The 14,718-nt window shown below is 34.2% G+C and overlaps 1 protein-coding gene across 1 annotated transcript in view; it reads left to right on the top strand.

Annotated features, from left to right (window-relative positions):
- The window catches only part of Cnbd1 (cyclic nucleotide binding domain containing 1), a 246,200-nt gene that overhangs the window by 21,367 nt on the left and 210,115 nt on the right, over positions 1–14,718 (top strand). The window contains exon 3 of the mRNA XM_005362341.2: positions 1,428–1,541. Within this exon, the coding sequence (XP_005362398.1) occupies positions 1,428–1,541 (114 nt within the window). The remainder of the gene's footprint in view (positions 1–1,427; positions 1,542–14,718) is intronic.

Genomic DNA, 14,718 nt, shown 5'->3' with positions numbered 1-14,718 from the left:
GCAGGCGGATCTCTGTGAGTTCGAGGCCAGCCTGGTCTACAAGAGCTAGTTCCAGAACAGGAACCAAAAGCTACGGAGAAACCCTGTCTCGAAAAATCCAAAACAAAAACAAAAACAAAAAAAAAAAAAGAATTAAATGTTGTGCTATATGTAAATTGGTTAAAATATGGCCTGACATAACAAGAAATAATTTGCATTTTTACTTGGGTCACCATATCTTAGAGGTTAAGAAAATGGGACTTCGAGTAAGTTAAATTTTAATTTTTATTATATATCTCTCACATCCTAGTTATATGGTGTGACTAACTATTAAAATAATAGTATTTTACATGTAAATATTTATATATCAACATCAGTAGGTTATACAAATATGCAATGAAAGCTTACTTCAGTATATGGTATAGAACAAGTCCTTAAAGAAATTAACAGATGATTACTGAATGTGAGTTTCCAAATACACATATGGGAGATCTTTGGAAATCCTCCACAGACATAAGTGCACAGATTTAAAAATTGAGTAGATACTTAATCAGTATATATACATGTTGTGAGAAAAGGACTAAAATGCCCAAAGTATTAAATCACACTTACATTTTACTGTTTGAATTGAGGTAAATAAAATAAGATTTTAAGTTATATATAATTTATTTTGTGTGAAATATCAATACAATGTTTTAGAAAATATAGCCCAGAGAAAAAGAAATTGCTGCAAATATTTCAATGTGTCACTGTTTGCATTGACAGTTTTATTGAGGGATTTTTTTTATTCGTTACCATGAAGCAAATATTGACCAAGATTTTGTGAATGTTCAATTTGAAGATGACTATTTTTACTAATTATTGAAATAAGCTATCAAGATGAATGTTTAGCATTTGGGCTATTGACAATATTTTAGATGGTGGTCACTTGAAAATTGAATGGGGCAGTTTTTCTAGAAACAACAGCTATTATCCAACATTTTATGACAATTTTTTTTATTGTTATGTCTACAGTGGAAGAATCATGTAGGAGAGGGCATTTAAAGTAGAAAAGTCTACCCTTATCCACAAAAGGAGTTTATGATTTATCAGTAAAAGATAACTGAACTTCACTTATCAAACCTATCCTACATTATTCCAGAGTGGGAAATGCTGAGATTTTTCACACAACAGTTTTTTACTACAGACTTAAATAATAGTGTATGATGTTTTTATTAATCATTGCAAAAATTTAGAAAACTACACTCTTAGGTTACAATTTTGTAAGAGAATTAAGAATCATTTTGGAGTAACTTTCATTATATATTATATTAAATAACAGCTTTGTTCAATTGCAGTAATAAAATGCTTGAAATAAAATTGATACAGAATTAATATATAGTATTAAAGCTCTTTTAAAGCAATTATTGTGTGTTATACTTACACTTCTTTTCTCTCTTTTTCTTAAGCCGACATTCTTCCCTTAATTTGACAGCTCACAATACATTCATCAAGCAATATCCTCAAATATTCTTGCATGAAAAAAAAGTATTTCCTAAAATTTTTCAGGAGGATGAAAAAAGGTAATATGTCTTCTTTTGAAAGTAAAATTTATGTGTGAATGTTTGTGTGCTTTTTAGGACTGGCATGTATTTATTTATATTGCATAGGTATGCTGAGTTTCACAATGACAATTTTATTCAAGTTTATCACGTCCTGTGACATATCCACCTCCCCACACCCCTTCTCTGTGCTGTCTTCTGATATTTACTCCCCTAGTCTCCTTTCTAATACCAGGCCACATATGCATAAATTTTATATTTAGGGAATTTTATGTATCTATGTAAAATATAAAATCTATAAAAGAAACAAAAACTATATTTGTTTTTATGTGTTTGCCCATCTTACTATTTTAACATAGCAGAATAACAGTAACTATTACACTGTATAAAATACAGAACACATCAGGAAAGCACACAACATTGATTTGTTTATGTGCCTGATCATCCAGCCAAATTAGTTTAACAAGCAAGGGATTTTAGGATATATTTCTGGAATGTTTGGGAGGAAAGTCAGTCTCAGGCTTAAACTAAAATCTTGATAGCTACTTTCCTTCTATGGGTCTGCCTTACCTTTTGTGAATTGTTTTCATTTTCATACTTCTTGTGGTAGATGCGGACACACTGTATTTATATACTTAAGTTTTAGGAGAGGAATGAAGTAGTCTTTTAAAAGAACCTGAACAGATACTCACCATACTCTAGTTGATTAAATTGTACCCATGGATTTTCACTGTGCTCTGGTTTGCTAGTCCTGAACCGCGTGCCTACATCATCCAGTGGAAAATACTGCTGATACGCTAAATAGAAACCATTGTGGGACAGGTATGAGCACAAGTAGAATCTGTGAAGAAAACTAAAGTGCTATCAACTGGAAAATTGTGGATGATTGTATAAAAATTGAAGAATTGCTTGAAACAGAGGGCAGCTCATGGGTGAAATTCTTCCCTCTTTAAGTCCAGAGACCTGGTGTGTAGCTGTGTTTGTCCTCAGGGATCCACTAGGTCTAGAAATGGCAGACATATTGTGGGTGAAATTGTGGATGAATGTATAAAAGTTGAAGAATTGTTTGAAGACACAAAATTCAATAAGAGGTTAGAAAATTTTTCTTTTTGAAAAAAGGTAGTACATTGAAAGATGGTATCTTAGGTTTTGATTGTGATAAAATACTGTAACCAAAAACAACTTGGCGAGGACATGTTTTTTTGGGTTGCAGGGTATAGTTCATCATCAGGGGGAAGCTAAGGCAGCAATTCAAGGCAGGAAATGAAGCAGAGATTACAGAGCACCACTGGTTTCTGGATTGTTTCCCATGGCTTGCTCAGCTGTCCTCTTATACAGTTCAGGACTATACCCCAGGGTTGGCAATACCTACAGTAGGCTGTTCCCCACATCAACTGTTAACCAAGAAAATGTTCCCACAGACTTACCTATAGCTTAACTAGATGCAGGAAATTCCTCATCAATTGAGATTTGTTTTTCCAAACTATGACCAGGTTTGTGTCAAACTGACAAAAATCAACAAGCAGGAAAGGCCAATGAACTTTGAAACTTTATGCACAGTGAGAGAAATTGCACACAATCCTTAACTAACATAGTGCCTTAAAATAAAATGATTTAAGGATTAGAAGGAAAATAGTTAATCGTTTAGAAGTGAAGTAATAGCCTAAACCCAAACCTGAAAATATCCACACAAAATTTTAGGCAAAAGAAGTAAAAACTACGTTACATGTTTTAGATACATATCAAAAAGCAGAGCAAGCAAAATAAAAAAAATACAAGTGGCTTTTGCTAAACTAAGACACATTTCAAAGACAAAGAAGGAGAGTGAGAACACATCAAGGTCTGGCCGAAAATCTTTGCATTTTGTTTGTTTGTTTTTTTTTAAATCTTTGCATTTTGCAAGTCCACACTTGACATTCCCAGTTGATACCCAAAATACGGGAGGAATTTAAATCAGTATCAAGAAAACAAAATGAGTAAATAATGGACAAAAACTCTGAAAGACACTTCTCAGAAAAAGATATTAAAGGCATTTGATAGAATTCAGTGAATGTCTCATGGTAAAAGTAAAATCACACTTTCCTATTTTATTACTGAACATTAATCTATATTCTTGAGGTTAAACAAGCAATCTACCTCAAAAGAACAATAAATACATTTCAAATTGAGTTGAAATCCACAGTGTATTATCAAATTTGAACACAGTTACTGGTCTTATAAATGTGTATATGCACATACATACAAATCACATAGATCAGCGATTGGAAATAATTTAATAATGTAAGTATTTAACTTATGTTGAGAAGTGTTCTCTCATGAGATTTCCTCCTTGAAAACATTGCTTAACCTGTGGCTTTATTGATCTATGTGATATGTGACCACGTCTATTATGAACAGGAAAGGGGAGTTTAATTTCTTACCCTCTTCCTTCTTGGACAGGTTTGATCTCCTTGTCCTAAAGGTGGTGATCCTAACAGCACTTGACCTTAGAGCTGGGAGCCAGTGGCTTCCTGCTGGTCTTGTATGACTCCAGTTTGTGATAGTGTTATGTTGGGTCCTCTCATGTAAGTTTTCAACCAAGAAAATGCATCACCAATTTGCCTACAGGCCAATCTAGTGGGAACATTTTCTCAGTTGAGATCCCCTCTTCCAAAATGACTCTTGTGTCTAGTTAAGATAAAACTAGTCTGCTTATATTGGCGGAGGCTGCTTATTTATTTCCCTGATGCTCAGACCCAAAATAATCACACAAAAACTGTATTGATTACAATACTGTTTGTCCAATAGCTTAAGCATATTTTTAGCTAGCTCTACAACTTAAATTAACCTATTTCTATTAATCTGTGCATCACTACAAGGTTGTGGCCTACCACCAAGGTTCCAGCGGTCTCTCGCAGGTGTCTTTTTCCTTGGGCAGCTACATGGCTTCTCTCTGACTCCACTTTCCTCCTCTATCTGCTTGGAATTCCTGCCTTGCCCTATTCTGTGCTGCAATCGGCCCAAAGCAGCTTCTTTATTAACCGATAGTATTCACATATTACAGAGGTGAATCCCACATTAAGTTTAGGGACAGTGGTGGACAGAAGATGAAAGCCTCCCCTGAAGCCTGAGCCTAGTCATGGCTAAGGCCTAAACAGTGACACTAGGTGTTATTGATACTATAGACCAACACCAATGTCTATTATTGTTATATTCCCCTTGTATAATTCATCTAACACACGTATAAGATGACTCTGATGCTAAGCCAGACAACTGCTTGACTCTGTGCAGCCGAAAAGAGGAATGATGCTAGAGCATTTGCTAAAGACTGGAGGAACTCTGCCATGTGCAGTTTCTCTCAGAAGGAGTGAAGCTCCCTGGAGCAGTTTCTCATTAATAAAAATAGAGGACCTGACTGACACATTGAAAATCATTTCTACTTGAACTTTGAAAAACAGGTCAAGGACGATATCAAAATGGTCTGAAATTGTCACTATCTGAATTTTATTTTATTTGGGAATATATGAGAAGGTAAATTTCTAGAATATTTTAGGATGCAAGAAATGAAGTACAAAAGCAGCTGTATTTTGTTTTGCTTTCAAAGGACACTAAAATTTGACCCTGAAGTCTGGAGTTTGAATTTTCATTTTGCCAAAAAATATCAATGTAGCTTTAAAAATGTCTTAATGACTTTCAGTTTTTATTCAGAAAAAGAGCACAAGTTTAACATGGTAGTTCACTGTTCTACCTTGAAAGAGCTTTTGAATCATACTAGCTCTTACTACTACAATTTTTTAGGGATGGCATTGGTGTTTTATGTAATTATACAATCTATCCTAGTTTCATTTTTGTTGCTATGAGAAAATATTATAAAAGGCAATATAGGAAGATAAAAATGATGGCACATACTTTTAAACCCAGTGCTTGGGGGGAAGAGACAAGTAGATCTCTGTGAGATCAAGGCTAACCAGCTTTATATAACAAGTTCCAGGACAGCCAGACTGATAGACTACTTAGCAGAAAGACACTGTATCAAAAAAAAAAAAAAAAAGAAACAAACAAACAAAAAAACCAAGCAATATAGTAAGGGATTTATTTGGTTTGCAATTCCTGGTCACAAAGAATTGTTGCAGAGTTTAAAGGCTGGAACTTAGAGCCTCACATCCCATCAACAGCCCCAAAAGAACAAACACGCAGATCCTTGCTTGTTAACTTTCAGCTACCTGTCTCCTTTCATTGGTCAGAGACACCTGCTTAGGGAATGGTGCTTCCCACAGTGGTCTGGGTATTTTCACTTAAGTTAACAATAAGACAATTACTCACAAACATTCCCGCAGGCTACCCTGCTGCTTTTCCTGGGTGATTCTTGGCTGTGTCTAGTTGACAGTTAACACTAACCAGCGTAGCATCTGTCAAGGAATTCTTTTTTTCCCCTAAAAGTTTAAATAGCACCATAAAGGAAAAAAGATACAAGAAGGGACTATATAAAATAACATTACATTTAAGGAGGCTGCACAATTTACTTCCATGTTAAAATAGAAGACAAAATTTACAGTGCCAGGATTTTCTCTACATTGTTGTATTATTACTCTATGTCAGGAGATTTATCTATTCTTAGGAATCTTAATGATGATTATTTTTAAAATAAGTGAGTCTAATAGCCATAGTCAGTGTTTTAAATACCTTTAATTCATTCAAGTGGGCATACTTGCAGTATTATACCTATATTCTGTACCAATAAAACATTGTCATTATGAATAAATTAGAAGAAAATGTTAATGTTTATGTTAATAGTTATGGCTTTTGCTTTAAGTAATCCTATTGTAATTTTATAATATTTTTGATCACCAGTTAGAACTTTAGTATCTCTACTGACAGTTTAATTTCTTTTAAATAACGTTTCAGAGACTTGGATATAATTTCCTGAGAACTATATCTATAGATGTGAAGAAACAATTCACTTATCACAGTGAACTAGACTAATAGTTTACATTTTTAAGAGCAAATGTAATTTCTATAATTTGAGAAGTACAAATCAGTACACAGATGATTTTTACTCAGAATATGCAAACTGAAGCTCAATTCATTTCTTTGAACATTCATTCAAATTTACATTCTTTGAACTTTGAGGGCACTTTGGTCTATAATAAGAAATATTTTTATAATATGAGAAATTTGAATTATAGTACAAGGTTATAATGCTTTTGAATTAAATGTATGGTGAAATACATGCCAAGAAATGCTAAATTTTGTGCTAGGCATATATAACCACAATTGTTTGTATTAATTCTTTTTTTTCACTAATTAATTTAACTAACAGTAACCTAATATCTATTGTATGTTAGGTCCCCTGCTAGCACAGAGTAAGACAAGCATGGCCTTCAGCTGTAAGCACCGATCCCTTCACTGTGATTAATATTTATGAACAGTCATTAGTCCAGACTTTTGGGTATAAGAATAGAAAGGAATATTTATTCCTTTATTTATTTATTCCTGTTCAAAGGAAAAAAAAATAAAATAAAATAGGGGTTGTCTACTTGCCCATCTATTTCACTGGAGGAAGGATGAAGCTGGCCACAGGGAAGATTAAATATCTAGATATGTGTGGACGTCAAATTTCTAATCCTTGTCTGTATAGATGCATAACTGATATGATTTTTCACTTTTAACAGCTCTGGGACAGGAGAGAATAAGAAAGTGATTTTTTTTTTTTCTAGCTGCAATAATTGTGAAAAAGACTCAAATGGATTTGGAGCGGGACGAATGGTAACACGTACAGGGAGGACGGGGATGGGAGACATATCGCGTAAGGAGAGACGATGGCCGTGACTCTTTTTCTAAGCCTGATATAAAATCAATGTGTATACTAGTAACAGAGGTTTTAAAATACTTCGTATCATATCCAACAGGTTTAACGCCCACACTTTTAAAACATTATGACAGATTACTTAACAAATGCATATTTTCAGCTTATTTCAAGAGTGAAAATCAGTTTTGAAGAAATGATAGCCATTGAGGAGAACAATAATTGTGGGACCACCATGACTGATAAATTTATTTAAGATGTGACTTATTTTAAAAGTAGAAATTAAGGTATGTTTACAATCATGAATATTTATAATTTTATTTGATTTATATAAAAATGTTATTGTATTTTTACTATTTTAGTTCCAGAAAAATTGTTAAGCATAAAACAAAAACTAAAGGTTATTTTAACAAAAAATTCAAATAAAGTTTAAGAATTTATTTGTAGTAAATTTAGATTCTTCTCAATGAAGGTAACTATTTCCATTAAACTGCAGACTAAAATTAATGTGGTTAAGTTGAGGGGGAATCATTAATACTGCTGAATGATTAGCTGTGACATTTCTTTCTGTGCCTTCATAACTACTAAGTTAAGAAATGCAGAGTTTGGATTATTTTGAAGGAAATATTAAATTAAATGTCAGATATATCCTATTTTATAAAACGTCTTAATCAAAAAATTCAATAATTGGGTAATTTCTAAAAATAAGTATTCCTTAAATTGCCTATTAAAAACATTATTTTCTTTAATGTAACCATTGGAAAGAAAGAAATATATGATAATTTTTAAATTTATGATTTGAATGAGCAAAGAGCAAGTGTATTAACAGCAGTAATGAAAGTAGATAATAGCTGAAAATATGTATTACAGGGAAAAATGAAATTATAACTGTATAAAGTGCCATTAATTCCCAGAACAAGATATTTAAGATATATTATTGCTAAAAGAAAAAGATTCTACTCAGAACTAGAATTTACGTAATAATAAAAAGTGCATTAGATTGACCACCTAGTCCCCCAACTTAAAGTATTATTTATTGATGTAAGCTATAATATTTCAGAGATTTTAACAATTTTAAACATTTTATCTCATATCTTTAAAAAATGGTATTCAAGATTCCTTTAGGCTTTTCTAAGCTGTTACTATTGTCTCATTGATGTTATAGATATTAGAGGAAGATGAAATGGCTCTATGACCTTTCCTCTGTACTCCAGGCATCATAGCTTCCTAAAAGAAAACACAGACCATCTTCCTTTGAGAAGGAGGAAAATATTTTAAATGGATTCTCTTAGGCAACAGTAATACAGACAGAGGAAAGGGCTAAACTCTAGGATTAGGGCATAAAAACATCTGGCTGGCTACTGAGGAAGTCACAAGTTTTAAGATGATAATCAGCTCAGAAGACACAGCGGAATCACCTGGAGGGTTATTTTTTTTTAAATCCTGATCACTGATCTTTTCCCACTCTATAAATTTAGGTCTTTGTTTTGAAACCAGCATTTCAATACACTGAAAAATATTCTACAGTCATTCCTGAGACTATTTCAATAGAATGAGGCTTAAACTCCATTTAAGTACAACAATTATTGTGAAGTGAGAACAATATTACAGATTTTGTGGAGGGAGATGCCGAGAGATTGCCGGAAGGGATGGCGTTGGCCTTTCTTGGCCTGCAGCTAGCAGAGGATCCACTATGAACAATAGTGAGCAAGGAATGAGACACTCATGTGGCAACTTCAGGCTACAGGACCTTGACACAGTCAGGAGAAAGGAGTCTCCTGAAATGAAGTAGCAGAAAAATGTGCAATCTTGCTAGTTCAGGGGGCAGAGCAGACCTTCCAGCCACGTTGCAATAGCAATGTCAATAGCTGAGAGTTTGAAGGTGAGGAGTCCTCTCCTCTACCTGACCTCTACGCAACAGACTCAGATGTTTATCTGTCAAATGGCAAATTCATGGGGCACAGCGTGCTTTGTTGTTGCATTTTAACAATTGGAAATTTAATTAGGAGTCTGAAAAAAGAATTTTCATAGATCTCTAAGAGTGAAAAACTAATCTTCAAGCCGCAGCAGAGTTGACCCCTGACTGTATTACAAAACAAATCAATATAAACAAAAACATACAGGTATGATTCATGTGTACTGTGATCTAAAAAGACACATTGTGAAAAATAGGAGTTTCAACTTTCTGTATGTTTGAAAAACATTGGCTAGAGATGGCTCAGTAGTTAAGAACACTTGCTTCTTTTGCAGAGGCCCTGGCTTCAATTCTTAACACCCACACTGGGCATAATTGCCTATAGTAACTCCAGTTCCAGAGTACAACATTATCTTCTGTCCTCTGGATAGCTGAAGAATGTGATGTGCACACAGACAAGCAGTCACACACATAAACATACAATAATCAGTAAAAGTCAAAAAAAGAAAAACCATGCAAATAAAGTCCAATAGCTATGATAGTGTTAATTATCAATTTGACTGTCAAGAATCACCTGGCAAATGGGAGTCTGGATATACATCTGGGGGATTATCATTCTCACATTAATTGATTGGGAAGATAGATTGCAATTGTTACCTGGACCATTCTCTAGGCAGGGGTTCTGTTAATTCTGAGATAAAGAAAAAACAGTTTCATGATTTTGAATCAAATGTGAAGCAAGCTTTGATACTGACCAGGATAGACTCTAGCAGGTCCTCTCTGGAATTTCAGGGAGTAGCTTCAATACAGTTTTACAAGGGTTTGCAAAAGACAAAGCCTACAACTCTTCACATTTCCTGGAGGTGGAGGCTGCTCATTAGTTTCATGGCCACCCAGACCCAAAATAATCACACAGAAACTTTATCAATTACAATACTACTTGGCCTATTCGCTTAGGCATATTTCTGGCTAACTTTTATATCTTAAATTAACCCATTTCTATTAATCTGTGTATCGACACATGACTGTGGCTTATTGGGTAAAGTTCTGGCATCTTTGTCATTTAGGGGCTATATGGTGTCTCTCTGACTCCATCTTCTTATCTTTTCTATCTCTGCTTGGAACTCCCGCTGTGCTATATTTTGCCCTGTCATAGGCCCAAGAAGCTTCTTTATTCATTAACCAATAAAAACAACACATACACAGAAAGGACTTCCCACACCATTTCTCCTTTTCTATCTAAATAAAAAGAAAAGTTTTAATTTTAACATAGTAAAATTACATACAACAAAACAGTTATCAAGCAAGAATTATAGTTACAATATTTAGTCCATTTACATTTGGCAAATTAAGGGACATTCTTTGATGTATCCTATCTTTTTGAGTCTAAAGCTTTACACCTAATTTATCTTTTAAAATTTTAATTATCTTTCTTCAACTTCATCAAAGTCTCCAGAAAGATGTAATATTACCTAAGTAAACAGGAAGTGCATTGTAAGCAACTTCCAAAACTCTAGATTTGACAGAGATATTTTGCTGCATGGACAGTCACCCAAAGTTCTCTGTAACATTGGGCACACATCTTCAGCCTACAGGCCAATAGCATTTAGCAAACTTTTCCATAAAGCAGAAAATTTCAAAGACAATTCTGCCTAAATTGACAGTTTGTCAGTCACTTTCTTCTATGTCCTGTAGATTGTATGGCAGACTCTTTTATGAAGCAGGAACGCTGAAGGTCTGTCTCACCTTCTTTAGACAAGTTCATCCATCATTTTCTGTGGGTCCTGCATGTCCAGTTCGTACACCATACCATCAAACATTCCAGGAGAGAGCAGTTTCTTGCCCAAATGGCTAATCAACTCCATAGGAACCACTTTGGTTCCCATCATCCTCTTGAAGTAGATTGGAGCTGCCAGGAGCAGATGTGCCTCTTTGTCACGAAAAGTCCTAAGTTCTTGTGGGTAGACTCCAAGGAATTTGGTCAGAACCTAGAGGTTGCGGTGGTGTCATAAATAGGACTGTCCATAATAATCTGGAGTACTTATAGCTGGGCCCAGTCTATATATGAAGGGTTTGAGAGGGTATCTGGAGAGGAGGCTCTGGCACACCCTGTCAAAAGATATACATAGATGTATGTGTATATACGTATGTTTATGTATATGTATACACACACACACACACACACACACACACACACACACACACACACACACATATATAGGACCTGGCTGGGTGGAGAAGTTGGGTGTGGTGTGTTGCTTGCTATTTTCCAGCAGTTGCTCAACAATGTCCCCATGAATACAGAAAGACAATTGTACTTTTATTAAATCTGGTATCAAATTACATGTTGTATTTCATGTGTTCAACATGGAATTTTGAAGGTTTTCTCCCCATAACAATGTTTTAATAATGTCTAGAATCTAGTGTCTCAAATTAGCTAGACATAAGATTATTTAAAGAAAAGAGAAGCCAGGCTACTCTTTTGAATATAGAAGTTCCCTGCTTCAGGCTTTTTCCTTTTAGTCACCAAGCAGTTTCCAAATCACAGAGACTTATTAATTATGGATACTTAACCTCATCTTATTCTTGTCCCACTAGCTCTTATAACTTAAATCAACCTGTTTCTCTTCATCTCAGTTTTGCTTTGGGACTCACTACTTCTCTTTCAGTCTGTGTCCTACTTCCATGTCTGACCGACTGGTGGCTACCAGACTGACTAGTCCTGGTAATCTCCCTTTTTTTCCCCCTTGTTCTCTCTCCATTCTCTCTTCTCAAATGTAGATTCCCCCTCCTACTGGTTCTCTCCACTGTTAGCCTTGAATATTCCTCTACAGTTTAGCTATTTGCCGTTCATCTTTTTATTAGGCCAAGCAGGTGCCTTAGGTGAGAGGCAAAACAACACATCTTTATTTTGTTAAACAAATGCAGCATGAACAACACATCTTTGCCTAGTTAAAGTAATATTCCACAACAATTTCCAGGTTTATAACTTACCCATGTAGTAGCACTACTCTGTGAAATAATTTTCTTACTCTGTGCTAAATGATTTTTAATTATATAATTTTTGGAAAGAACAAAAGGCTTCTTGGCAATTTGCTTGGCTTTGCTTTTAGTAACCCAGATCACTTCTATCGTACCCTCAAATGACAATTGCAGCCTTCAGAGAGGTCTTTTGGGAATTTGTCTCCTGGTCCTACGATTTTGAATGTTTAGTCAGCCATGTTATCCATCACTTTCAAGCTGTCCAACTATGTCAAAGCAAAGAATAGTCACTGAGGCTTGGACTAAAGGCATTAAAAGGTTAGAATAACACGGTTATTTGAATTGCGACTCAGAATTCTACTTGGTGTAATAACAGTAAACATGTAGCTTTCCTGTGAATTAAAATGGCAAATGACTTATCTGAAATACATTACCTGTACTTATATATTATGTTAATATATTGGGCATAATATATTAACATATACTATATATGCTTCCTAAAAGCATTTGAATATAATCATTTTGTTTAGTGAACTTACAGCCTTGATGTAGTATACATCTTTTCTAAATGTGTGACTTGTCAAGAATGTTAGAAAATAAAGACAAATATTTGAAAATGCAGCAAGGGAAGCCTGAAGCAATTAACTTGTGATAGACTGGAAGATTTCAATGTTTGTATAATTGCTTTACAAGGTTGTGCTTTTTTAATGCATCCCCACCACCTCCAGTTTGTTTAAATTACCTATATGCTAGAGTTATTACCAAGGACTGTTATTTCATGATACCTTGCATCTCTCCTCAGGATCATTAATAAATGTTAAATCATGGGATAGTTGAAAGCCATATATATATATATATATATATATATATATATATATATTAGCATAATTGATACTACCTGTTTGTGATCAGAGAAACTGTTTTTTTCTGAAGTTCTGAAGTTTATTAAGTGGAATATTCCCTTTGTATTTAAAAAACTAAGGCCACAGTAATTATCCTATCATGTTCTAAAAATAAAAATCACACTACCTGATACGAGATCACACGGCAATACCTTATAATTTTTCTATTCATTTGAACAATGCATACTGAGAAGTAACTGTGTGCTAAATGCTACCCAGCCAAAGTCCCTACATCAGAACTTGACAGTGTTGACAAGCTCTGAATAAGGAGTGATAACTGTAGGGATAGTACATCAAAGGAGCTGACAGAAAGATGGCATTGCATTAGATCAGAGAGTGTACAGGTACCTCAAGTAAGTCTTACCTCAAGAAATATTCAGGTTTCAGGAAAACTAGTAGTTGGCCAAAGAAGAGCACAGGTGATATTGTTTACATTATTGATTATCCCAAATATTGGCAAGACAATTAAGTTGATTTTGGAATTGTTCAATTTAGTACTTGTTGTCATGAAATTTTGTGAATTTTTTTAAACCAAAGCTTATATTTTGTCCCCTGAATTCTGAAATGGGCGTGGTGACTGAAAAAAAAGGAGAGAGAAAGAGAAACATTTGGATCTGCTGGAATTTTTTTTTTGTGAACAAAAGAAAATGAAAGTGCTACACAACACTCCTCTCATCTCAAAGGGACCATGTCAGGTGGCTCTGAATGGCATGTTCTTACATGTAGGCAATTATAATTATAAAAGTTCTCTTATAGCCATACAAGTCAGGCAGTCTACAAATAAAGCTGAGACAATTCCCTTCAACATGGGGATTGATAACAAGTAAGAAGAAAAATGTCTGTCAGTAAATTTTAAGTTCTTTGTGTCACACATGATTTGACAGCTCTTTAGAATATCTCCAGGATTATAAACTCTATCGCAGTAAAGAGACTCTGTGAGGTGCTTTGTTTAGTTTTGTTGTTGAGGAAAAAATATTTCTGAACAAACAAGTCAAACTCAGGTTGCATTTAAGAGCTAAGTATGTTGAAATTTATTAACTTAAGAGTCTACCATAGAATTAGGGTGAGTTTGGTACTATCCTAATTTCAGAGTGAATTTTTTTTTGTCAGAAAAAAATTTAAAAATTGAGTTATCTAGATGATTAAGGATATCTTTCCAAACTGTTTCCCCTGTATTTCTTCTCTTGAGAACTCTGTTTAGCTTCAGAAAAACATTTTTAATTGATTGCTTGAATTTTTAAAAAAATTTGCTTTGTTTTGAAATTTTTCTATATTCTGGACACATATCTTTTGTAATATTTATAGCTTGAAAAGATTTTCTTCCATGCCACAGACAGTACCTTCAATTGCCTGACCTATTCTTTTGCTGTACAGAAGCTTTTTATTTCATGACATGACCTATGTTGATTGTTGTCTGATGTGGGATGTCCTTTTGTATATATGTTGATTTTATTAATTGATGAATAAGGCTGTTTTAGTCAATGGCTTAGCAGAATAAAATCAGGTGTGATTTTCTAACATATATATATATATATGCATTAGAATATATATATAATGTTAGAGAGCGAGATAGAGAGAGAGAGAGAGAGAGAGAGAGAGAGAGAGAGAGAGAGA

Source organism: Microtus ochrogaster, linkage group LG5, assembly GCF_000317375.1.
Source record: "Microtus ochrogaster isolate Prairie Vole_2 linkage group LG5, MicOch1.0, whole genome shotgun sequence".
Lineage (NCBI taxonomy): Eukaryota > Metazoa > Chordata > Mammalia > Rodentia > Cricetidae > Microtus > Microtus ochrogaster.
The sequence above is the reverse complement of the archived record's forward strand: the minus strand, read 5'-3'. Positions and strand labels throughout refer to the sequence as shown.